Source organism: Mirounga angustirostris, unplaced genomic scaffold (genome assembly GCF_029215605.1).
Source record: "Mirounga angustirostris isolate CCGP_5_RB_7025 unplaced genomic scaffold, mMirAng1.0.hap1 SCAF_11, whole genome shotgun sequence".
Lineage (NCBI taxonomy): Eukaryota > Metazoa > Chordata > Mammalia > Carnivora > Phocidae > Mirounga > Mirounga angustirostris.
Window position 1 is genome coordinate 9,507,327 of NW_026991719.1, and position 27,065 is coordinate 9,534,391.

At 45.3% G+C, this 27,065-nt stretch overlaps 1 protein-coding gene across 1 annotated transcript; it reads left to right on the plus strand.

Moving 5' to 3' along the window:
* Nucleotides 1-1,786: 1,786 nt before the first annotated feature.
* Nucleotides 1,787-25,088, plus strand: TLR7 (toll like receptor 7). Its single transcript, XM_045885337.3, has 2 exons — nucleotides 1,787-1,892; nucleotides 19,882-25,088. Exons 1-2 carry the CDS (start codon nucleotides 1,890-1,892, stop codon nucleotides 23,029-23,031), a joined length of 3,153 nt encoding a protein of 1,050 aa, XP_045741293.2. The 5' UTR covers nucleotides 1,787-1,889; the 3' UTR covers nucleotides 23,032-25,088.
* Nucleotides 25,089-27,065: the final 1,977 nt, after the last annotated feature.

The window sequence follows — 27,065 nt, forward strand, 5'->3', positions numbered from 1 at the left end:
GGATCCCAGGGTCCTGGGATCGAGCCCCGCATCGGACTCCCTGCTCCGCAGGAAGCCTGCTTCTCCCTCTCCCACTCCCCCTGCTTGTGTTCCTGCTCTCGCTGTGTCTCTCTCTGTCAAACAAATAAATAAATAAAATCTTTAAAAAAAAAAAAAAAGAAGAAGAAACAGCACAAGCAAGGGCGAGGGGCAGAGGGAGAAGCAGACTCCCCGCTGAGCAGGGAGCCCGATGCGGAGCTCGATCCCAAGACCCTGGGATCCTGACCTGAGCCGAAGGCAGATGCTTAACGACTGAGCCACCCAGGTGTCCCAATTCCAGTACTTGTAAAAAAAAAAAAAAAAAAATATATATATATATATATATATATATGTATGTTTACCTCTTTTTTCTTTCTTTCCTTTTTTTTTTTTTTTTTTTTTAGTATTTGACGAGTTAATACATACAAAGCAGTTAAAACAGTGCCTGGCTCGTAACAACGCCCCCGGAAAGATCTTTATTTTTATTGCATCTAGTCGTTTTTCAGCTGATCCAGGGCACTGGTGACTTTTCAGTATATTAACCCTGATCCTTATCAACTCATCTCCCCACGCCAACCTGCATTTTTCAAATTCTCTTCAGGTCGTCGAGATGGACTCAAGACCTTTAAACATAACTACCGATATTTTGCCTCTCCCTGCGAAAGGACCCAATCGTCAGTGAAGAAAGGGAACAGTTCTCGCGAAGACCCCACTTCGAGAAGCAAGGCTTTATGTGACACCAGACTACAAGTGCAGCTGACCTTTTTTACTGAAGTGAGTCAACCAGCTGGAAGCTCTGCTACTGCTTACAAACCAAAGGGGCCCTTTCAGAAAGGGGGGGTGGCAAAGACAGAGCAAGGTCAATTTAGGCCTGTCTCTCGATATCTATAGAACCGTGGCTCTCAACCTGGGGCGCTTCGGCCCCCCAGGGGATATTTTGCAATGTCTGGAGACATCTGTGGTTGTCACAACTGGAAGGGCAGTGTTTCTGGCATTTCGTGGGGAGAGGTCAGGGATGCTGCTCAACATCGTACAAGGCGACACAGAATTATCTCCCCAAAAAGGTCCATAGAGCTGAGGTTGCGAAAGTCGCCCATTAAAAAAAAATGGAAGGTCAGCCTACCGGGTTGTTCGGACTTAGACAAGACATCGCCCCAGTTAGGGTGGTAGAAATAAGAGGAACCTGGTGCTTCTGCAAACCTCCTGTCTGGGGTGGTTTTAACAGTCATGCTCCTCCCCTCCACCCCCCAACCTTGTCTTCGCACTGGGAAACCCTCGGGCTGGTAGCCTGGAGTCTCTGAGACTCCATACTTCCTGAGCACCATCTCTTCATCTCCGAAGACTCCAGACATAGAGTCACTCCATGCAACCCAGAAAGGTATTTTTCCACCCCGGGGACAAATTTGGGTAGTTTAACTAATTATGTGTGTGAGCCATTCTCAGGGAGTGGGGAGGAGAGGAGAGGGAATCCAAATCATATGCCAAATAATAATAATAATAATAAATAATAATAATAATAATAAAATAATTTTTTTTAACCTAAAGGAAAATTTTGGTAGTCTAGAATGTCAATTCTCTGAAGATAAAGTCAGATGTTTAACAGTACTAGAGATGGTTTTCTGGAGTATATCTCTAGTTTACATAACTTTGAGGAAGTAAATACTATTAATGGCTGTTTTCAAGAGCACATTTTTGAGCAAGTTCCCAGTGTGTTTTGGTACAGTCCTTTAACCTCTTTGAAATGTAAAATGCGGTGTTTTCTCTTTATCTTAGTTGAAGCTATTGGATCCATCTCAGGCTGATCTTGACATCTTTCCTGCTCTGCTCTCTTCAACCAGACTTCTATATTTCTTTGTGGAAGAAGACTAAAAATGGTAAGAACAGCCAAGAGATTCCCTAAAAAATTGTTCTCTGTCCTCTTGGTGGGAAGAACTGAAACCAGCTGGCAAGAGAGATGTTTAAGAATTTGTAGTTTGGTTATTTGCGGGGGGGGGGGGGGGACTTCTTTGTGATTGATATTTCATAATCCAGATTAATCATGGCAGTATTACTCAAATTCAGAATAATCAACGCTTGCGCTGTCCAGCTTCCTGCCAGAGTTAATGCGATCTGTAGTGAGGAGGAACAGATGTTCGAATTGGGGAAATTGCTTCTATGGATCTAATTTGTCCATCCTATGTTTTTGGGGAAAAGAAGCCTCGGTAGAGTACTGGGTTCTGTTGCTTGCACGGAAGGGACTCGTGGGGATTTATAGCCAAGAAGCAGGGTGGGGGTCGGTGGATGGAAAATGACTAAGGTGAAACATCAGGGGTTGGGGTGGCTTCTGGATAAACCGACTTGACAGGATTCTCGCTGCAAGCAGGCCAAGGAGATCAGCTATCACCTGGAGGATGGGAGGGGCTGAGGGATTTGAGCAGATATCAAGGATGATCAGAGATCAATGGTGAGGGAGTCTGGAGAAACTGACCTAACCAGACCTATGCTAAAACTGGGAAGACCGATACTTAAAGCTAACGGTCAAGGCCTAGGGACTGCGAGGAGCCTGAGTACCCGGCCTCACCTTCTCTGTCGAGGCAGAACATTCTAATACCTCTCCAGGTGCTTTCCAGGGCCACCATGAGGCTCAAGTCACAGAATATGTGTTCAGGTTCTTTGCGAGCAGTGTGAGCTATTAGGGATGCCGAAAATTAGTCAGAAAAAGATATCAGTGGCCTTTTTCTGAAATTATTTTGTCACCCAAATGAGCCATGATGGAGTACATTCAGTGGGAACCCATCCTGATTTCTAGATCTGAATGTGGGCACCATGGCTCATTTTGTGCCTGAGGTCTAATGAGGAGTTAACCCCGGGGGGACTGTGTTACAAAGGAAACAACTGCTTATAGTTTCATTTCCTAGAAACTCAGATGTCTATTTTTATGCAAACCCATGCCCACATCTGCCTTTGCCCCTTAAGGGATGGAATGAGGGCACTGGTAATAATAAAGACCGCTCAGGTTTATTGACCACTTGCTATATCAGTCAGGCGTCATGCTAAGGGCTTGATGTCTAGGGTTCTGTTTCAGTTTCCAAAGCAGCCTCGTGAAGCCCAGATGAGGGAGCTGGGGCTTCAGGAGATTAAGGAGCCTGAGTGGTCTTGGCTGGGCGGCCTGACTCCGGGAGTCGTGCTCGAGCCCCTCTGCTCTCTGCACCTAGACCGCCCCGGAGACACTCAGAACCTGTGATACCTTACTCCTGACGAGAAAAGGAGCACTTGGTAGATCTTTTATAAGAAAAGACTTGGAAACAATTTTCAAAAGAAGAGATACAAGAGGCCAGGAAGCACAGGGAAATTATTCGACCGTATTAATAGTTATATGTCCTCTCCTTTGATATGGAAACTCCACTTCTAGAAGCTCTCTTAAGACATGATCAAGGATGTGGCAAATTATTTATGAAGGTTGTCTATTCGGCATGGCAAAGAGAGTATCTCATGTCGAATGTTGGGGAGGGATTACTTAATTGTGGTCCCCCATTAAACGATATGTTATACAACCATCAAATCATGTTTTAATTAATTAATTTTTAAATATTTATTTTAGAGAGTGTGTGCAAGCGGAGGGGGGGGCAGTGGGAGGAGCAGAGGGGAGGGAGAGGGAAAGAGTCTCAAGCAGACTGAGTGCAGAGCCCGACGTGGTGCTCAATCTTAGGACCCTGAGATCATGACCTGAGCGAAAACCAAGAGTCAGACGCTCAACCAACCGAGCCACCCAGGCACTCCTCAAATCATGTTTTTTAAAAGAACACTGAGACACATAAGTACTTATAATATAGTGGTAAGTGAAAACAGCAAGCTAGAAATTGATAAGTATCATATATTCCTGGTGTTTTTAATGTGCACATGCTAGATGCTTACTCGGTGTTGGTTAATCTGGGAGGATGGTTTACATGAACACGTGTTACCTATTTTTCTTAATAGTTTCGCAAAATGCATTCTAACCATTTTACAGTTGAGAAATGAAAATTCTCATGAGGTAAAGTGATTCACGAAAGTCAGAGAGCTCTAATGTGGCAGAATAAGAATTGTTCTGGGACACCTGGGTGGCTCAGTCGGCTGACTCTTGATTTCGACTCAGGTCATGATCTCAGGGTCATGAGATCAAGCCCTGTGTCAGGCTCCCCGCTCAGCCCGAAGTCTGCTTGAGATTCTCTCTCTCTCCCTCTGCTCCTCCCTGCTCCTCCGGCTCGTGCTTGCTCTTTCTCTTTCTAAAATAAATAAATCTTTAAAAAATAAAATAAAATGAAATCTTTCCATCGACAGAGCCCTAGCTAAGACTGGGATGCTTCTCACTATGCGAAATAGACACAGAAATGCGGAGATCAGTATTTGAAAGAACATGCCAATGTGTAACCGTGGCTAAGCGGTTTTAAAAGTAAAACCATTATTCTGCTCTTAACTATAGCAGATTTCTCTGTGGCCAAGCAAGGAGGTAATGAGAAATTTATTTACTAAATGAATCAAACCTGATCATTTAAACATTTGAAAGATTGTGCTAAAATTAAAAACCATCATTACAGATGAACCAACCAGTGTCTTTGCACGCCAAGAGCAGATCCCTTCTATCTCAGAAGCTTGCCAAAGCTGAGGGCTGAGCGGCATGTTGTGGCCACGGCCCATACCCCGCTTGCCACCTACGTTTGCACAGCCTACAAGCTAAAAAGTTTTTATGTTTTTTTTTTTTAAAGATTTTATTTATTTATTTGACAGCGAGAGATACAGCGAGAGAGGGAACACAAGCAGGGGGAGTGGAAGAGGGAGAAGCAGGCTTCCCGCTGAGCAGGGAGCCCGATGCGGGGCTCGATCCCAGGACCCTGGGATCATGACCTGAGCCGAAGGCAGACGCTTAACAACTGAGCCACCCAGGCGCCCCAAAAGTTTTTATGTTTTTAAGTGATTGAAAAAGTCAGAGGAAGAGGGCGCCCGGGTGGCTCAGTCCATTAAGCGTCTGCCTTCGGCTCAGGTGATGATCCCGGGGTCCTGGCATCGAGCCCCGCATCGGGCTCCTTGCTCTGTGGGGAGCCTGCTTCTCCCTCTCCCTCTGCCCCTCCCTCCCCTGCGTGTTCTCTCTCTCAAATAAATAAAATCTTAAAACAAAAAAAAAGAAAAAGTCAGAGGAAGAATACTATTTCATGACCCATCCCAGTTACGTTAAATCCAAATTTCAGTGCCCACAAATAGTTTTATTTGTTTAGATATTGTCTCTAGCCGCCTTTGCACTGCATGGCAATCTCCTCGCTGGTTGAGTAGTTGTGACAGAGCCTAGATGGCCTGCAAAACAGAAAATATTTACTAACTGGCCCCTTACAGGAACGTGTGCCGACGGTTTGGTGGTGGTTTATGGGAAGCAAGCAGACAGGTGTAAGGTCAAATGAGATTTTTTTTTTTTTTAAGATTTTATTTATTTATTTGAGAGAGAGAGAATGAGAGACAGAGAGCATGAGAGGGAGGAGGGTCAGAGGGAGAAGCAGACTCCCCACCGAGCAGGGAGCCTGATGCGGGACTTGATCCCGGGACTCCGGGATCATGACCTGAGCCAAAGGCAGTCGTTTAACCTACTGAGCCACCCAGGCGCCCCTAAGTATTTTTTTTAAGATTTTATTTATTTATTTATTTATTTATTTATTTATATTTATTTTTAAAGATTTTATTTATTTATTTGAGAGAGAGAGAATGAGAGACAGAGAGCATGAGAGGGAGGAGGGTCAGAGGGAGAAGCAGACCCCTAGCCGAGTAGGGAGCCCGATGCGGGACTCGATCCCGGGACTCCAGGATCATGACCTGAGCTGAAAGTAGTCCCTTAACCAACTGAGCCACCCAGGCGCCCAAGGTCAAATGAGATTTAATATCTTCTGGTCTTTGGTGCCTGTTGTGATGCGTAATAGCTGTCGAGTTGCTAATTTATAGAGCGACTACTTTATATCATTTCATTCTTTTATTTTGAAAACTAGGTCTGTTGGGCTAAAATGGTAGGAAATAAATGATGAAAAGTCTCTATTTTTAGAGTAAGTCGGTTGTATCCTTATACTTTTTTTTTTTTTGGTTATATAATGAGACTTTGACATTTGTGGTAATTACACTTTACAGAGATTAGCCTATAATTAGAAATCTTCTGAATTTGCAAAAAAAAGGGGGTGCTATTTTGTCATAAATTTATTAGGGAAATTCCAAGTGGAGTCTCAGTCTATAAAGCAAATAGAAAAAGAAGGAAATCAGAGGCTCTTGAGGTAAAGTGATTCACCAAGGTTAAGTGACTTCCTTATTCCCAGGGCTTGGTTAGCCCTTAGGGTGATGTCCACATCCCTACCTCATTATCAAACAATTTGGGGTCCTGCTGAGTGGATGGGAGTTCCCTCAGAGAGTTCCAGATAGAGAGCACATCAAGTGGGGTGGTCCCGCACAGGAAAGTTTATTTGAAGCAAATAAGGAGACCTTGGGGAGTCACTTCCAAAGCCCCTGAGCAGATGGGACTGGGTTCCTTTTATTTATGGTTAAGATGAATATTCAGAAACGGGAGCTTTGTCGTCCACCGTCAAGGTGGGCTTCGGGCTGCGTGGTACTTAGCCAACGGCCTAAGTACTACATGCCTACAGGCTGGAACCACATCGGTTGACCTTGAGGGGAAAAGGGTTGGCTGAAAAACAAGCTTTCAGCCTTCTGGTAGTTTCAACCTCATTAACCCCATGGGGCACAGTTTCAATATCAGCGTGGCAAAAGGTGAGCAAATCCAAATTCATGGGTTTCCAGCAATTGCTCCCCGACTCCTAGCCTCTTCCGTGGCCCTTTGTGATTCCTTTCCAGCCGGGCCTCACCTCTGGTGCAACCCAGCCCAGCCATTCGCGGGATCCCCACCGTGAGGTGAGACCCCTTGCTTCCCAAGCTTGCCTGAAGCGGTGCCCGCCACCAGAAAGACATACTCCAATACCCTTTTCAACTCGGGACTTGGCTTTTTGTGTGCTGTGTGATCTTGCCCGGAGCTGTGGCCCCCTGAAGCCTGGCACACGGTAGCCCCAGGGGGCGCCCCGTCTGTTGGCCTCCTGACCCATTGGCTGGGTAAAGGAATGGCGGTGAGCATGGCGGTCATTGTTCCTAGGCCATCAGTATCCCCATCTCAAGATGCATTTCCCTCCGTGAGGGATGCGGCTGAGAGGACCGAACTCGAAGCAGAGTGTAGCTCTGCAGAGCCTGTGCGAGAAAGAGCCCAAGGGGAAGGCAAATTACCTACAGAAAGGTGAGGGGCTTGGGGGGGTGGCGTTCCTTGTTGTCACCGGTAATCACAGATTTCTTCGTGTGGCCCCCTCCAGGAGGGCCCTCTCCCCCTTCTCCCCTCTCTTCCACCCCTGCCCTCTCCTCACTTCCTGCTCCCCTGAGCACGCTGCAGCCACGGGCCGAGGACCCCCACGGGCCCCCTTCTCCTTGTGCGCCTCCCCGGCCTTCTGTGCCCACACGCCGGGCCTGCACGCCTCACAGGTGGCCCCGGAGTGCCTGGGCTTACAACAACAGCAATCCTATGCTCTTACGTGTCCTGGGTTCGAGGCTCAGCTGGGCTCCGGGAGGCGGCTCTGGTGCTCGGTGTCTCAGGCCCTGGCAGTCAGTTCCCTGGGGCCGGGCTCCGCTGAAAACTGCCTCCCTCACGGGTGTGGTGGGGCCGGGAGCTCGGCCGAGCCGGGGCTGCTCGGGTGTCTCCGGCGCCCTGCGGCTCTAGCGTGGCCAGGCCTCTACCGAGGCTGGTGGCTCAGGGCTCTAAAGAAAGCGGGGAGACAGAGAGCTCAAGAGAGAACAAGCGCGGGGCGCCTGGGTGGCTCAGTCGTTAAGCGACTGCCTTCGGCTCAGGTCATGATCCTGGAGTCCCGGGATCGAGTCCCGCATCGGGCTCCCTGCTCGGCGGGGGGTCTGCTTCTCCCTCTGACCCTCCCCCTCTCATGCTCTCTCTCTCTCATTCTCGCTCTCAAATAAATAAATAAAATCTTTAAAAAAAAAAATGTGCAGACTCTTAACACTAAGCATGGGATTTTTCTGCTCCTAGCTGAGCCGGTCTCCCTGCTGGTGCACTAGGTCTCCTCCCTGCTCTCCTGCTCCGGATCCACATTCCATTTTCTGTCCTTTACATTGTCATCGTCATCGTCATCCTCATCATCATCATGAATGCTTTTTGGTAGGTTTTTTTTTTTTCCGTTCTCACCAGCATTATAACATGCTGTTCTTTCTCTCCTCCTAAAATAAAATCTTTTGACCCTACTGGCCCTGTGAACGCCTGCCAGTGTCTTTGTTCCCCTTTGTAGGAAATTTCCCAGAAATGTTTGCTGTTTCTTTCTTTCCTTTTTTTTTTTTTTTTTTAAAGATTTTGTTTATTTATTTGACACAGAGAGACACAGCGAAAGAGGGAACACAAGCAGGGGGAGAGGGAGAAGGAGAAGCAGGCTTCCCGTGGAACAGGGAGCCCGACGCGGGGCTCGATCCCAGGACCCTGGGATCATGACCTGAGCCGAAGGCAGACGCTTAACGACTGAGCCACCCAGGTGCCCCTGTCTGCTGTTTCCAATCCCTCGTTCTTCCAAGAACTTTCAAGTCCTATTTTATTTGGCTTCACCTTCAAAATATATCCAGTATCTGGCAAGTTCTCGTCACCTGCACCCTCGCCAGCTGGGTCTGTTGCTTGAAATCCTGCAATGGCCTCTTGACTGGCCTCTGTCCTTCCACCTTTGCCCCTCATTGTCTCTTCTCAACACAGCAACCAGCATGAGTCTTCTAAAATGTAGGTCAGGCCGTGTCACTCTTTAGCATTCCACTCAGTAAAAACCACCATCCTTCCTTGGAATGGTTGGCAGGGCCCGGCATGTGTGATGCAGGGCTGGGGGCCCCCCCCTTTGACTTCATCTCCTGTCCTTCTCCTCCCCTTGTTCCAGGCACACCAGTCTTGTTACCATCTTTGCGAATATTCCAGCATGTTTTTCTCCTTTGCATGAGTCTTGTCCCTCTGCCTGGAATGCTTTTCCCCTGGATAGAGCTGCATGGTCAACTTCCTCCTTCCCTTGAGATCTTTGCTCAAATGTCTACTTCTCAGTGATGTCCACCCAAACCACCCCATTTATGGTCACAAGCCCGCCTCACATGCCTGAACCCCTTCACTCTGCCCTGCGTTTTCTTTCTAACCCTTATCACCTGACATCGATATGATTATTATAGTTCTATATTTTTCAGTTTATTATTTAGAGAAAATAAGCTTTAGGAACAGGAGGAATCTCTTCTGTTTGGTTCACTGATATGACCCAACACTTAGAAGTGGTACCTGGCATGTAGCAGGTTATCAATCAGTACTTGTTGAAATGTTCATTTTTCACCATTTCCTTCCACATTGTTATGCTAAGGTTTTATTACTTGCTCTGTAATGTTTAAAATGTTTTTAAGATAAAAGCAACACATAGCTTTATGAAAAAAAAAAACAACTCAAGGAATAGAGGATATCACATGTTCTTGCACTCTCTCAAATCAATCAATCAATCAATCTTTAAAAAAAAAAAGTCTAGGGGCGCCTGGGTGGCTCAGTTGGTTAAGCGGCTGCCTTTGGCTCAGATCATGATCTCAGGATCCTGGGATCAAGCTCCCTGTGGGGCTCCCTGCTCAGCAGGGAGTCTACTTTCTCTCTCTCTCTCTTTCTCCCTCCCTCTGCCCCTCTACCCTGCTCATTCTCTCTCTCTCTAATAAATAAAATCTTTAAGAAAAGCTCTAAATAGCACAATATGGAAACACTACAATGCTCAGATTCCTTGAACTGAAATGGAAATAAACCAAGACATAGGCAAACATGCCAAGTGCATTTGCTATAACTATATGAGGTAACTTGAAGAGGATTGGTCAGCATGGAGTTGGGCTCTTAGTTCAGTTGCCTCTCTGGTCGCTACCTCTTCATCAGTGAAATGGGAATATTTATATGTCCTTTCAGTTTCACTGTCAGGGCTCAGTAATATCAATACTGTGTCTTCTTTAGCATCTGACATGTCATAAGCACATGATAAAAGGCAGCCATTATGAAAAAACAAAAATGACTGATGACTGCTCAATGTGAATTCTACATTTTCCATTTTAGCAAAAAGGTGATTTACTGAGAGAGGAGAACACCTGTGCGTACACAGTCAAACATTCCCATTTTAACCATATTTAGCTCGCTAATTGAGCCTCCAAGTTTACCCAGTGTATTTGCCTGTGTAATTAGCTGTGATTCACAGCCAAAGCTGAGCTCATGTCATGGTGTCTTCTGTCACTTTACAAATCAAATTACTGAAGGGTGCGTGTCTTTAGGCAGTTGTTGCCAAAACAAGCAAAACAAAATAATGTGGATTCTTTGTATCAGATGAAAAAATAGGTCTGGCTCAACACCGAGTGAACTCTTTCTAAAGACTTTTATTTATTCATATATTTTAAGTAATCCCTACACCCAACATGGGTCTCAACCTCAACCCCAAGATCAAGAATTAGATGCTCTACCGACTGAGCCAGCCAGGCACCCCTTTGGCATCAAGTGAACTCTTACATTACCATTAGTTGAAGCTAGGGTCCCCACTTTAGTCCGAAGCAGGTAGTTCCCAGTGGTCTGAAAGGGGACATTTCCACACTTAAGGAATAAAAGAAAACTTCACATCTTTCTAAGACTTTATTTATTTATTTATTTTAGAGAGAGCGAGAGAGAGAACGAGCAGGGGGAGGAGCAGAGGGGGAAGGAGAGGGAGGGAATCTCCAGCAGACTCTGCATTGAATGTGGAGCCCGATGTGGGGCTCGATCTCACGACCCTGAGATCATGACCTGAGCCGAAACCAAGTGTCAGACACTCGACCGACTGAGCCACGCAGGTGCCCCAAAACTTCATATTTTTCAGTCATCTTCTCGAGAATATCTTTTAAATTTGGAAGCCTCAAAAGGTATTATTTCTCTTTAAAAAATTTAGAAAGGTTTTGTTCATTGAGTCCATTTTTCTTTCCTCCTTTGCTTGATCAGAACCCAACCTCTCGGGGCACTTGGGTGGCTCAGTCGTGAAGCGTCTGCCTTCGGCTCAGGTCATGATCCCAGGGTCCTGGGATCGAGCCCCGCATCCAGCTCCCTGCTCCGCGGGAAGCCTGCTTCTCCCTCTCCCACTCCCCCTGCTTGTGTTCCCTCTCTCACTGTGTCTCTCTCTGTCAAATAAATAAAATCTTAAATAAAAAAAAAAAAAAAGAACCCAACTTTTTGTTGCAGTTATTTTTCCCTTTGGCACCAATCGTAGAATGCGAACTCGCTGGTACCTCTGAGTTCCAGGCTCCTGGTGCAGTGGCAGGAGACCTGCCGCCTGCCATAGAGCATCACAAGGGCCAGCTGGGCTGGGGCTCAACTATGGAGCATAGGGTGTGCCTGTTCCCAGGAGAGACAAAGGATCAAGTAGGGGACCTTCTGCAGTTTCACTTCCCATGGCCTTCCTCTGACACTGTCCCCTTTCCTTCTGTGGCACTTTTCCCACTTTACCCCTTCCTTTTAGAGGTCCCAAGCCCTCCTGGTGTCTCCTCACTTCCTTGCCAACAGTCTGACCTTTGGAATACTTTACTATTTATGATCATTCAATATGTGTCTTCCATGGGATTTTAAGAAAGTTCAAAGCCTTGATTTATTCAGCAGATATTGATCTCATGCTCACTCTGTGGCAGGCATCGTAATGATAGAGTGCGTGTAAAGGCAAGCAAGGTTCTGGACCTAAGGTCGTTCACCACCCAGAGGGAGGAATGGTGTGTTGACATGGAGCCTTCTAGAAAGGTGGTATAACAGAGCAGCCAAGAGTGCAAGCTCTGTGTCTGGATTGCTTGAGTCTTACCTTGGTCCGGTTCTGTAGGCTCTGCATTTCACTCACCTCATTGCAAACAAACGTATTTCTTAGAATCACAGTGATGATGAAATCATTTGCTAAAGGCTATTGGTTGAAACTGACGACATGTGAACAGACTTACAGGCTTTGTAGGCAATATAATTTCTTCTCATCTTGGCAGTCTTAGGTTGAATTTGCTTAGAGTTAATTCTATGCGCAAGTTTAATACAGCCTAAGATTTTGTCTAGACCAGGGGTTTGCAAACTACTGCCTGTGGGCCAAATCTGTCTAGCCACCTGTGTTTATATGGTTCATGAGCTAAGGATGGTTTTTACAACTTTAATGAGTTACATTCTAAATGGTAATTTACATACCCACATAATAGTCTCAATTTTGCCTAAAATATTTACTCTCTAGCTCTTCACAGAAAAAGTTTGCCATCCCTTGGTCTAGACCAGTGTTCTCTAATAGAACTTTCTACAATGTATCTGCATGCTCGGACACTAGCCTAGTGCCTACTGCGGCTCTTGAGCACCTGAGGTATGGTTAGTGTAACTGAGAAACCAAATTTTAAAATTGCATTTAATTTTAATTAATTTAAATTTAAATAGCCACATGTGACAGGTGGCTATCATATTAGAGCAGCTCCAGACCATTTTAAGTGTAAAGATTCTGTATTCTGTCAATGTTCCTCAGTCTCAATGTAATCAACTCCCCAGAGGCTGTATGAGTCAAGGGCAAGGCAGCATTCCTAATCAGATTCTTTGCGCTAGACTGGCTTCCATTGTCTGCTGGAAAATACTTAATGGAAAATGCTTGAAAAATGCATGTGAGCACACACTTATGTTCTCTTAAGGCTGCTATTGACTCTGTCCATTCATCTGCTTTCCTTTGGGGTAAAGCAGGAGGCTTTTTCAGCCCTGCAAGGCCCCAGATTAAGGAAATCTTAATCAACTTTAGAGTTCTGGCTGCAGGCAGACAAAACCTCACTTGGTAGAGCTGCACTTCCTTCCATCCCTGCTTGCAGATGGCTGACTTAAGCCACGGCTCATGCCTCTCCTAATACTGCTAAAAACAGTCAGAAGCCCTCAACAGACATCGTCGTTCCCAGTCTTGCCAAACCATTTGCCCTAAGAGTAAAGTCACAAGTCACAGTTGGCATTCTGAGGCTGTCCTGTGCAGCATGGTGACTAGTTAACAATATTGTGTATTTGAAGGTTGCTAAGGGAGTAGATCTTAAAAGTTCTCACCGCAACAAAAACAGTTGTAACAATGTGAGGTGATGGCTGTTAACTAGACTTGTGATCATTTTACCATGTATGCGTTTATCAAATCATTAGGTTGAACACCTTAAACCAATACGATGTTATATGTTAATTGTATCTCCATAAAACTGGGAAAACAAAACAAAAGTCACAGTTGATGCGTGTTCTGCCTTCCAAGATGGCGTAGGTGATAGTTGTATCAGGTGCTTTGCTATGGTGTGACATGGGTTGCTAGCTTTCCAGCCTCCGATGTCTGAATCTGTCTTGCCCATGGCCTAATAACATCAACGTCACATATTTTTGGTTCTCTCACGAGCAGCAATTTACTTCCAAGTTCTAAATTCTACACTGGCTAAAAGTAGGTTTGCATTTGTACAATAGAAAGTCCAGGGCGCCTGGGTGGCTCAGTTGGTTAAGCGACTGCCTTCGGCTCAGGTCATGATCCTGGAGTCCCTGGATCAAGTCCCGCATCAGGCTCCCTGCTCGGCGGGGAGTCTGCTTCTCCCTCTGACCCTCCCCCCTCTCATGTGCTCTCTCTCATTCTCTCTCTCTCAAATAAATAAATAAATAATCTTAAAAAAAAAAAAAGAAAGTCCAATTAACCCTGGCTTAGTATAACAACTTTATGATTTCTCATAAACTCCTGGAGGTCAGCAGTTCTGAGCCATTATTTATACTCTGCTCTATGAGATCATGCAAGGATCTGGGTGCTCTGGCTCATCTACCTTGTTGCTTCATCATCCCTAGCACATTTTCCTCATTTGCAAAATTCAAGATAGGTGGCTACCACACCCATATTACAAGAAGCTGGATGGAAGTAGACAGGAAGAAGGGGAACAGCCCCACCATTTAAGGACATATCCCAGAAATTGCACATCTCGCTTCCTCTCACATCACATTGGTGTTAACTTAGTCACAAGGCCATGCTTAGCTGCAAGGGAGTCTGGGATATAGACTCTTTTTCAGAGTGGTGCATGTCCAACTATTAATGGAGACTCTATCACTATGAGAAGAAAGAAAGGGGACAAAGATATGGGGAGATATTTAACAATCTCTAGCTTCGATGAGGATGATAAAAATAACTAAAGTGTCAGAAAATACCATGTGGAATAAGAACAACATACAATTAAGCTCCACATACACAAGTGTCAGCATCTTGTCTGGAAAGAACTAATGGTCTTTCCACGTTTTTAGTTTAAATCCATATTTTTTTCTCTCCTCTGCTGTGTTTTGAACTCTTTAAGGGCAGAGGCTGTGTGTTTACTGCGCCTAGTAGGTATTCAATAAATATTTGTCAAATGAAAGAATGAATATGTCAGTGGAATTCTGTTATATTTTTTTATAAATTTTTTCTCACCAGTTTTCGGTGCAATTCCTCGCTAAGGAATTGTTGGGGAATTTTCTGGTCCAGGTCCACTGCCTTGGTCCTGGGCAGTTGTCTGGGCCCTTGGTGTGTCTTGTATTGTTGTTTCCATGTCTGCCATTCTCTTGGAGGGGGCTCTTCTGCTGAGCACAGTGGCTGCTTCACAAGGGGACATGGGTAGTGGGGTACCAAGCCAGGACTGGGAGCCATTTCTTCTAACCCTCAGTCCGGAGTGGTGTTTCACAACCTCATGTATAATCAGGGCAGTAGAAGATGAGAAGAGGGAGTGACTACTTCTGTCTGGGTTGATCCCAGAGAGTGTCTTGAAGAAGACGGGTTCGAACTGGGCAGTAGAAAACAAGAGCTCCTGAAACCTTTCTCCCCAAGGAATCCTCGGGCAAATAGATGAGACAGAATGTTATCTCTCGGCAAGTCCGGGGCTGTAGCCTAAAGCAATCGACTCCAAGGAGAAATTTGTTGGAAGTATTTTGCTTTATTTCATTCATGCACGCATTCATTCTTCTATTCATGTATTTAGCAAACATAATGCAACACGAATTAACTGCCAGGCATTGTTTTACACAAGGACACACAAAGCCCGGCTCTCTCAGAGCTTATCTTCTCATGCAGGATAGACATTAAACAAATAAGCACACAAGTCATAAGCACATAAACTACTGGCAAGATAATTTCTGATGGTGCTAAGGGCCATGAAGGAAATAAAGCAGGGTGATCTAGTACAGAGTACATATACCTCTCTGTACCTCAGTGGACTCATCTGTAAAATGGAAATTAATAATAGAGGTCCACAGTTCCAAAATCCCCAACCTGAAAGCTTTGTCTTTCAGAGGAGGTGAATCTTGATCTGAACTGAACAAGCTAGTTCTTTTCTTGCTTGGGTGCTTGCGTGCTCGCTTGCTTGCTTTTCTTGATTTCCCTCTCTCCCTTCTCTCCTCACTTAGTGTGGAGAGTTCTTTGTTTCACTGCACAAATTTTTGTGTGTTTGATTATGGGATGCTGCCCTGGGCCTCAGTAAGGATATTATATAATATGTGGATACATATATCATATTACCTTCTAAGATCTGAAAAATTCTTAGTTCCAAAACACATCTAGCCCCAAAGGTTTTGGGTAAGGATTGAGGATCTGTAGTACCACTCACATGTGGTTATTAAGAGGATTAAATGAGTTAATATATTTAAACACTGCAAATGATGCTCAGAATATAGTAAGTGATACCTAAGTTAACAAATGCTACTGTCACGATCATTAGTATTACATGGGAGGGTATTGGATGAGTTGGCCAGAGAAGGTCTGTCCGAATGTGTGTTATTTGTGCAGACACCTAAGGGATGAGAATGACCTGGCTACGGGAAGAGGAGGAGAAAGATAATTTCAGGAAGAGGGAACAGCAAGTGCTAAGACTGGCTCAAATGCAGAACAGAAAACAGGCCAGATGTCTGGCATGTGGTCAGAGTAGGAGAAAGATGGTTCAAGGTCATGGAACTAGGCTTGAGTCAGAACATGCATGATATAAGCAATAATAAAGATTCAAAGTGTAATAGGGAGTCATTGCAGTTGGTGTGATTCATGTTTATAAAGACTATTCTCATGCCATTTGAAGAATGAATTGTAGAGGAGAAGGAGAATTGGGTGGACCAGTTAGGAGTCTCTTGCGGTAGTCCAGGTAAGACCTAATGGCTAATGGCAGGAAGAAGGTGCTAGTAGACAAGGGGAAAGGTGGACAGGTGCCAGACAAAGTTTAGAAATAAGGGAGAAAAAAAGACTTTCTGATTAATTTTTCCTTCTAGTTCATACTATGTCCATATGTAGAGGCTAAAAATTTCACAGTCATTGTCGCAGGTGTGTTAACGGGCAGGGTTTGCTGGACCCGCTCCTATAGGCTTGCCAGAGCAGTTCTGCACATCTCTCCCCACCTCCGCATTCGGTGACATCACAGTGGCAGCTCACGCTATGGGAACTGGCAGATGCTATAAATCAGGACTTCGCGAATCAGAGATGTGGGTTGGGGGAGGACAGCCGGTTGTTAAACATTTACTAACACACCGCTGTTATTTTTTCTATAATTGAACTGCCTTCATCTTAGAGCATCTACTTCCCCCCATCATAGAAATACTTAAACTAGGTATATTCTGGAAACTCGGTGTGGTGATTGCTGTCACTACGTGTTTTTACCTCTGCTAATTCAGGGATCCTCCCAGTTCTTCCCAGGAGCTCATCAAGGTTCGTGGGAGTGGGATCAGAAGAGGGCACCTGGTTCACAATTTGTCCTTTATTTATTTTGGCCCCTTTTGGAATACAGCACACCTCCCAGGTCCACAGTAACGCCCTTAGCAGCATTACTTATTACCTTCTGATACTGGGGTTCATGAACCCATCATGTCTTCTGACAAAAGCATAGCTGGAGATGGGGTCCAGGGTCTGGGATCCTATAATCAGGGACCATAAAAATAGCTCACTCTACTTCTCTCCTTTTTCCATCTTGGCTCAACCCCTCTTCCCTGAGTGATGAACATTTCTCTTAAATCTTTTTTTTTTTAATTAATTTATTTGACAGAGAGAGACACAGCGAGAGAGGGAACACAAGCAGGGGGAGTGGGAGAGGGAGAAACACGCTTCCCGCTGAGCAGGGAGCCCGATGCGGGGCCCGATCCCAGGACCCTGGGACCATGACCTGAGCCGAAGGCAGACGCCTAACCAACTGAGCCACCCCGGCGCCCCTTTTTCTCCTAAATCCTTGAGTAAAATTCATGCTCAAGGGAGATAGGCCATATTTATCTAAGGGCCTCCTGTACACCCTGGCCTAGTGCCATATCTTCCCAGGGATCTGAATGCTCTAGATTGGGAGGTAAAGCCTTAAAGGATGACTAGAATTCTGCTGGGTGGAAATGGCAGAAAAGAGTAGTCCAGGTGAAAGGATTTGCAAGTAAGGGAGCTACAAACTGGGCTTGGGTTAGTGACTAGAGAAACTGGTAGGGGCAGTGTATCAGGGAAGCCTGGACAAGTAGATAGGGGACAAAGTATGGAAGACTTTGGATGCCATGATAAAAAGTTAGGGCTCATTCTGTAAAAAAGAAGAAAAAAAATCTAAAATTTTAAAGACTTTAGAGTAATGTCATCCGATTAATGTTTGGGAAGTTTGATGGTTAGGGTGGATTCGAAGAGTGAGAGCCTGAGGACAAGGATGAGGTTTTACAGTGGACCAAGGGTGGGATCATCTCAGCTGAAATTGTGTCAGCTAAAATGGCGAAGCAAGGAGGATGTCAAGAAGGTCAATGAAGAATGTCAACTGGACTCAGTGAATGGTTTTGATGATGAGGAGAAGACAAGGTGGTGAAAGAGAAAAAAAAAAAAAAGACAGTGTTGCACTTCTAACCTCAACAAACTTTAGGCACATAAAGATGTATGAAGAAGCACTCGAGATCCTTCTGAAACATCTTGCATTAGAGGAAAAAAAAGCTGAGGGAAAATTTGCTTATTTATTTATTAGAGGAATTAAGGAAAGTAGGCATTTGGTTTATTAGATATCAACACAATTGGCTGATTCAGTCAATTGGGATGACAAAAACATTAATTGATTTAGAAGCCTGTTGTAGAGACACAGGCTAGATCATTCCATGGGTTAACACCAGTTAAACTGAAACCAGTGTTCTGGAGTAAAATATTGATAGAAATCCTGAAACTTGAGGGCAAGTCCCTGGTTAAACCACCCTCTAAGGCAGGGCCAGTTCAAGTTAATATGGTGACTAGCAAAGCTCTTCAGTACTCCCCATACCACCTTTTAAGGTCTTTCTCCCCAGGGTCCCATTGTCTCTCATGCTAAACCTGGTTGCCCAAGAACCACCATTATGGGTAGGTTTCCATATGTCCCAGTTTGCCTGAGAGAGTCTTGGTTTTCTGCCTATAGTCTTAGCATAAGTATTACTAGGTCCCCCTTCCTTTTCACTCCCATAAGTCCTGATCAATCAGGACTCACTGAGGCAATGCCCTGACTCTCTGCTCTCTCCTTTCCAAATTTACGTAATGTAAAGCCAATATGTAGGGGAAATGTTCATCCCCAAATCATCTTGGATTTCCAAAAACAATCCAAGAGGAAAACAAGCTCATAGAATGGCAGCACTAAAATGGGAGTTGAGTGTCCTGGGGCAAATCAGCTACTATTGCTGAGCTCGGTCTTCAACTATAAAATGGGGATAATGGATCTCTTAATTTTTCTACTTAGAATATTAAGAGGATCGGGGCGCCTGGGTGGCTCAGTTGTTCAAGTGACTTCGGCCTTCGGCTCAGGTCATGATCGTGGAGTCCCGGGATCGAGTCCCCACATCGAGTCCCACATCGGGCTCCCTGCTCAGCAGGGAGTCTCCTTCTCCCTCTGACTCTCCCCCCTCTCATGCTCTCTCTCTATCATTCTCCCTCTCAATAAATTTTTTAAAAATCTTTAAAAAAAAAGAATATTAAGAGTCTTGAATATTGTGAAAGCCTCTTGTAATATGTACCAGAGCAGGCTTATTAGCAAGCAAACAGTAACTGCACTAAAGTCTTTTTTTTTTTTTTTTTAAGATTTTATTTATTTGAGAGAGAGAGAGTGCACAAGCAGGGGGAGGGGCACAGGTAGAGGGAGAAGCAGGCTCTCCGCTGAAGACGGAGCCTGATGTGGAGCTCCATCCCAGGACCCTGGGATCACGACCTGAGCTGAAGGCTGACGCTCAACCGACTGAGCCGCCCGGGTGCCCTGCACTAAAGTCTTAATGTGTCATTCTTCCCAATATATTTTTGTTTTAATATTCCTTCATCCACAAATTTCAGACTTTGGCAGCTAGTTGATAGCTCCTTCATTGTACTATTTTAAATAACAGTGAATAGGAAAATGCTGCTTCTACCACCTTCAAAGCTATGGAATCGAAAAGCTAACATGCTAAAAGCTAAATGTGTAACTCGATTATTATGAACCTCCGTAGTAGGGCAAGTACAGTCATGGGGGGTGGGGAGATGCCATTTAGGCAATTGAGAATAAGACCTGGGTTGTTTATTTTTTTTTTTAAAGATTTTATTTATTTATTTGAGAGAGAGAGAATGAGAGACAGAGAGCATGAGAGGGAGGAGGGTCAGAGGGAGAAGCAGACTCCCTGCCGAACAGGGAGCCCGATGCGGGACTCGATCCTGGGACTCCAGGATCATGACCTGAGCTGAAGGCAGTTGCTTAACCAACTGAGCCACCCAGGCGCCCCTGGGTGGTTTACTTTAAACTGTAGCACAAGAGCGGCAGCAGATGGGAAATTTCAAATCTGATTCTTGGTATGTTCTAGAATGACTTTGAATGATGATGATTTGGTCTTTCTTATGCTTTCAGGTGTTTCCAATGTGGACATTGAAGAGACAGTTCCTTATCTTTTTAAACATAATCCTAATTTCCAAACTCCTTGGAGCTAGATGGTTTCCTAAAACTCTGCCCTGTGATGTCAGTCTGGATGCTCCAAAGGCCCATGTGATTGTGGACTGCACCGACAAGCATTTGACAGAAATCCCTGGAGGTATTCCCACCAATGCCACCAACCTCACCCTCACCATTAACCACATACCCAGCATCTCTCCAGCCTCCTTCCACCAGCTGGACTATTTGGTCGAAATCGATTTCAGATGCAACTGTGTACCTGTTCGACTAGGGCCCAAAGACCATCTGTGCACCAGAAGGCCACAGATTAAACCCAGAAGCTTTAGTAGACTCACTTATTTGAAATCCCTTTATCTGGATGGAAACCAGCTTCTAGAAATACCTGAGGGTCTTCCTCCCAACCTGCAGCTGCTGAGCCTTGAGGCCAACAGTATCTTTTCTATCATGAAAAATAACCTAACAGAACTGACCAATATAGAAAAGCTCTACTTGGGCCAAAACTGCTATTTTCGCAACCCTTGTAACATTTCGTTTTTCATCGAAAAAGATGCTTTCCTAAGTCTGAAAAATCTAAAATTGCTCTCCCTAAAAGATAACAATATCACATATGTCCCTACTACTTTGCCATCTACTTTAATAGAACTCTATCTTTATAACAACGCCATTGCAAAAATCCAAGAAGAGGACTTTAATAACCTCCATCAACTTCAACTTCTTGACCTAAGTGGAAATTGCCCTCGTTGTTACAATGTTCCATTTCCTTGTACGCCCTGTGAAAATAATTCTCCCCTACAGATCCACCCATCGGCTTTCGATGCACTGACAGAATTACAAGTGTTACGTCTGCACAGTAACTCTCTTCAGCATGTGCCCCAAAGATGGTTTAAAAACGTTAAAAAACTGAAGGAGCTAGATCTTTCCCAAAACTTCTTGGCCAGAGAAATTGGGGATGCCAAATTTTTGTATCTTCTTCACGACCTTGTCCAGTTGGATCTGTCTTTCAATTACGAACTTCAAGTCTATCGTGCAGCTCTGAATCTGTCAAATGCATTTTCTTCACTGAAAAATCTGAAAGTGTTGCGGATCAAAGGATACGTTTTTAAGGAGCTGAGCAGCCATAATCTATCCCCATTACAGAGCCTTTCCAATCTTGAAGTTCTTGATCTTGGCACTAACTTCATAAAAATTGCAGACCTCAGCCTATTTGAACAATTCAAAACATTGAAAGTCATAGATCTTTCAATGAATAAAATATCACCCTCAGGAGATTCAAGCGAAGTTGGCTTCTGCTCTAGCACCAGAACTTCTGTAGAAGGTCATGCACCTCAGGTCCTCGAAACATTACATTATTTCAGATACGACGAGTACGCAAGGAGTTGCAGGTTCAAAAACAAAGAGACTCCTTCTTTCTTGCCTTTTAATAAAGATTGTTACAGGTACGGGCAGACCTTGGACCTAAGTAGAAACAATATATTTTTTATCAGGTCCTCTGATTTTCGGCATCTTTCTTTCCTCAAATGCCTAAATTTGTCAGGAAATACCATTGGCCAAACTCTCAATGGCAGTGAATTCCAGCCTTTAGTGGACTTGAAATACTTGGACTTCTCGAACAACCGGCTTGATTTACTCTACTCAACAGCATTTGAGGAGCTACGCAACCTGGAAGTTCTAGATATTAGCAGTAACAGCCATTACTTTCAATCAGAAGGAATTACTCACATGTTAAACTTTACCAAGAACCTAAAAGTTCTGAAGAAACTGATGATGAACTACAATGACATCGCTACCTCCACCAGCAGGACCATGGAGAGCGAGTCTCTTAGAATTCTGGAATTCAGAGGAAATCATTTGGATGTTTTATGGAGAGATGGTGATAACAGATACTTAAAATTCTTCAAGAATCTGCTGAACCTAGAGGAATTAGACATCTCTGAAAATTCCCTGACTTTCTTGCCTTCTGAAGTTTTTGATGGCATGCCTCCGAATCTAAAGACTCTCTCCTTGGTCAAAAATGGGCTCACATCCTTCACCTGGGAAAGACTCCAGTATCTGAAGAGTCTAGAAACTTTAGACCTCAGCTACAACAAGCTGAAAACTGTCCCTGACAGATTATACAACTGTTCCAGAAGCCTCAAGAAACTGATTCTTAAGTATAATCAAATCAGGCATCTGACAAAGTATTTTCTACAAGATGCTTTCCAGTTGCGGTATCTGGACCTCAGCTCAAATAAAATCCAGATTATCCAAAAGACTAGCTTTCCAGAAAATGTCCTCAACAATCTGGAGATGTTACTTTTGCATCACAATCAGTTTCTGTGCACCTGTGATGCTGTGTGGTTTGTCTGGTGGGTTAACCATACAGAGGTGATCATTCCTTACTTGGCCACGGATGTGACTTGTGTGGGGCCAGGAGCCCACAAGGGCCAGAGTGTAGTCTCTCTGGATCTGTATACCTGTGAGTTAGATCTGACTAATCTGATTCTGTTCTCACTTTCCCTGTCGGTGGCTCTTTCTCTAATGGTGATTACAACAGCAAACCACCTCTACTTCTGGGATGTGTGGTATAGCTACCATTTCTGTAAGGCCAAAATAAAGGGGTATCGGCGTCTGACATCCCTGGATTCTTGCTATGATGCTTTTGTTGTGTATGACAGTAAAGATCCCGCGGTGACAGAGTGGGTTTTGGATGAGCTGGTGGCCAAGTTGGAAGACCCGAGAGAGAAACATTTTAATTTATGTCTTGAGGAAAGGGATTGGTTACCAGGGCAGCCAGTTTTGGAAAACCTTTCCCAGAGCATACAGCTTAGCAAAAAGACAGTGTTTGTGATGACAAACAAGTACGCAAAGACTGAGAACTTTAAGATAGCATTTTACTTGTCCCATCAGAGGCTCATGGATGAAAAATTGGACGTCATTATCTTGATATTCCTTGAGAAGCCCCTTCAGAAATCCAAGTTCCTCCAGCTCCGGAAAAGGCTCTGTAAGAGCTCTGTCCTTGAGTGGCCAACAAACCCACAGGCTCACCCGTACTTCTGGCAGTGTCTGAAAAATGCCCTGGCCACAGACAATCATGTGACCTATAGTCAGGTGTTCAAAGAGACGGTCTAGCCCTTCTTTGCAAAATGGGACTGCCTAACTTACCCAGGAGAAGGTTGGCTGCCTAGATTTTCCAATAAATGGCTCACTAGAAGGGTGTTTTCCAATTCTCTTAAGACCGGGATGGTCCGTATCAGAGAGGAGAGTCACAGTGACAAAGAAATTGGAACAATGGACTTTGTATAATGCACCGAGTCATCTTTTCTTATCTCTCTGTGACTCCATTTGCACTTGAGCCTCTCCTTTCTGTTCCTGGATAGATACTATTGGGAGAAGACCGGCAAGGAGAGGACACGAGGCTCTGATTCTCCCATAACTCTCTTGTGATTATGAAATATACACACAATCTCGAAATACTGAGAAGAATTGCACTTCTACCCATAACAAGTACTGGCGTGTCTAGAAATAGGGTAAGAGATGCTCAGGGTCTGCGTCTATGACATTACAATGTACCAGAGTTAGTGAAATGAAAACAGTCAACTCCTTAACCGATGGCTTCTGTATCACCCAGCGCCCCCTTCTGTGTAGACTGAGAGTTGGCTCCCGATGGGTCGTTGCCTAGGTGCCACTCTCTCTTCGCCGTTGAGCCTGTTGCAGGGTTCCGTGTGGAAATAGTGAAAAACATCTATACCACTGATGGACATAGTGCACTTACACACGGAAAAAATTAAAGTGATCTGCCTTTATACAAAGTGAGGCTCTTTCCCTTTGATGATAATTTACCTGCTTAAATATTGCTATGGACTGACTGTTCCCTCCCAAATTCAGATGCTGAAATCCTAACCCCCCAGTGTGATGGTTTCAGGAGGTGGGCCTTTGGGAAGTGATCAGGTCATGACGGTGGGGCCCTCAGGAATGGGGTCAGTGCCTTATAAGAAGACAGCAGAGACCTAGCTTGCTGTGTTCCCACCGTGCCTGTGTGAGGATACAAAGAGAGGTCAACAGCCCGCAGCTCGGAAGAGGGCCCTCCCCAGAACCAGACAGCGCTGGTACTCTGAGCCAGGATTTCTGTCCTTCAGAACTGTGAGAAATAAGTGTGTGTTGTTCACGTCACCCGGTTTATGATGTTTCCTTATGCAGCAGCCTGAGCGGACTCAAACAAATATTTTTATCTGCGTTGCAAAGTTCTGTGTCCAAAGTAACATTGTCTCATGCAATGGTTCTTTCAGACTGCTTTGCTAACTACTATGGTGTATCTGTAATTATCTGCCAATTTGATCTGTCAACATTAGATGGTTTTGATAGTAAACTCTGCAGGAGGACCCCAGGAACATTTATTTATTTACAGTTATCGGCCAGGGATGACAATGATATGGACTCCTTTACATTGCAGGGAGGAGGAAGGGAGAGGAGAAACCGAGGTTTATAGACCTCAACGCTCAGAAGGCTTCAGTCTTGAACGCCAACTTTCCTACTCAAAGGCAGCAACAGAAAGGACCAAGACATACTGAAGACGCACCTACTTCCAACTGGGTCTAAAGTCACAGGAGTTCAACATTTGAAATCCAGTCGCTTGGCTTTATTTCATGAGACTGATTATCTACAGAGAGAGGCGTCCGTGCCCTTTGGAAAACAGTGTGCGTGGGTTCAAATCTTAGAGCATTCGTTGGGAGATAACTATGTATGTATGAAATGCCAAAGGTTTGACTTTAAGTATAGTTGTAAATACACAGTATATGCATTCTTTCCAAAGGACTTGTGATCAGTAAGGATTACAAATTCCCAAATCAGTCTCTCGAATGAATAAAGACATAAGCTGCTAGAACCAACTATTTGACAACGTCTGTAAAGCTTTATTGTACTTAATAGATGCCTTTCTTCTTCTTCAGTGAAAACAAAGATGCCATAAAACTTGGCTCTTGGCCATCATAAAGCTTCTTCGATTAAAACACATCAACACATAAGGTTGAATCGCTTTTGGTGATTTATACACCATAAAGCACTTGAAGACAGCTTAAACATCTTGTGAAATGGATTAAGAGGAAGGGAAACTGAAAATAATGCATCTCAGAAACCACAGCATATTTTGACAATGAGGTTATGTACAGGCTTTGTTGTAGGAAACAACCAAAAGCACATCGACAGATGGTTTTCATCTTAAATTCTTTGTAATCTTGGGTAGTCACTCTTTGAACCTTCAGAGGGCCCTCTGTGGACTTCTCTACGACTAGAGCTACTAACTCAGGCTACCAGGAGCGCATGACTGCCAGGTCCTCTCCAAAGCCCTGAATGTCTTGCTGCTCGGCTGACCCGCCTCTGGTGGGCTCTACCCCGGAAGGGACTCTCGACTGTCCACATGAATCCCACTCCACTGTCAAGGCTTGGCCCCCAGCTCCTTTGCCCCCTGGACTTGCGAGGTGGTGTCCTTCTTCCTCAGACGCATCCTGTGCCTCAGCAAGACTTGGGATCCAAGTCTTTGTGGGATCCAAGCCAGGTGGGGTGGGGGGACATTCGGCAGGGCAAGTGTTATAGCTGAGAAAAGGCAAAGCAGGCGTCTGCCGTCTCTAGAGGAGAGAGGGGATGAGCGTGATCATAGCCCTGTTCCTGCGTCAGGGTCTCCTGGCCCCATCCTCACATCGAGTGTGATCATAGCCCTGTTCCTGCGTCAGGGTCTCCTGGCCCCATCCTCACATCTGTTTCCAGCTCTGGACACTCCTAGAGCTAGATGGTCTCTTAAATGTAAACAGAAAGTATAGAGCACGTTGGGGAGGGGGGGGGCGGGGGATGGTGACCTGAGAACCTGGGCATGTCGGTCCCCAGGCTCCCAGGAAACTAAAAGCGTAACAAGGACACACGCCCTTCCTTGTGGGGAGGCTGCCCCCTCCCCCCAAACATGCTTTTTATGTACTTCCATCTTCTCCTCCTAACCAGGATGAATGGCAGAAACAGGTCGTACATCTGGCTGAATTTTAAAATGGGGGTGGGGATAAGGTTCGATTTGTCCGCCGCCTCTTCCGCACCTGCTAAAGTGAGCAGATGGACGAGACAGGCCGTGGGGGCACATCCCTCCTTGGAGCTTTGGGTGCCCGTATTCAGGAGCAGTTGGCATGGGACACACCGCCAGTCACCTCTGCTGAAGATTGAGCCCTTGACCCTAGGAACGCTGGGGACCACTTGTAGCTTCTGAGGCGCAAACAGCAGTGTGGGAGGGGAAGTCAAAAAGGGCTGTGCTTTGGGGAGCCCCAGGACCGAAAATTAACTCCTTTCACTGAGTTAATGTGATGCAGGAGAGCAGGAGACCAAGCCACCACCCACCCACCCAACAAAGTGAAAGGGAAGGGTAGAAGAGAAAGAGTCCCCAGGTCACGACGCGCTCGTGCAGACAGCAGGGCGGGCTCACGCTGTTTTAGCGTTTTCCTTCTTTTGCCTCCCCTGCCTCTCAGTTTCCTCTTTGGCTTTATGCGCCCACAGCGAGCCTCGGATAATGCACACGAGTGAAGAGAAAGAGCAGTGGCTGCAGGTGGGATCCTTCTGTCTGGAAGCGGTGGTTTGGTGTGTAGTGTTGGGTAAAACTGGATCTCCTTGCCACGCACCCAGAGCAAATCGCCACCTGCCTCGGTGAGCGCGACCTTGTACAGTCGGCTCCGTGAGACCTTCCCCAGGGGACGCTGGCCGGACTCTCTGCCCCATTCAAATTCATTTTCTCCTTATCTCAAATCTTAACCATTGAGGTAAGAAACCGGAGAAGATCTGGGCCTCTGCCTTTAAGATTACCTTCATCTTGGATGCTAGTCACTTTCTAACAGGGTTGCCATAGGCTTCAGTGGTTGTATTTCTCCACATTTATATGGATCCCTTCTCCCTCTTGGAGATTTACGTTAACTGTTTTGGAAGAGCCCCGACTCACATTGGCTGAGGAGGCCTGAGTTCCGGTGTCTCACGAGGAGCATGGTCCAGCAACAGGCTGGTAGGATCTGGAAGGAGAGAGGAAGTCCTGGTGGCCGTGTGGCAGTTTCCTGACCGCCCTAGAGCCCCCCAGTGGGGCAAGGTGAGGTGGGCAGACCGCCCAGCCAGCTAGGAAGCCCCATCTGTCTTGTATGATACAC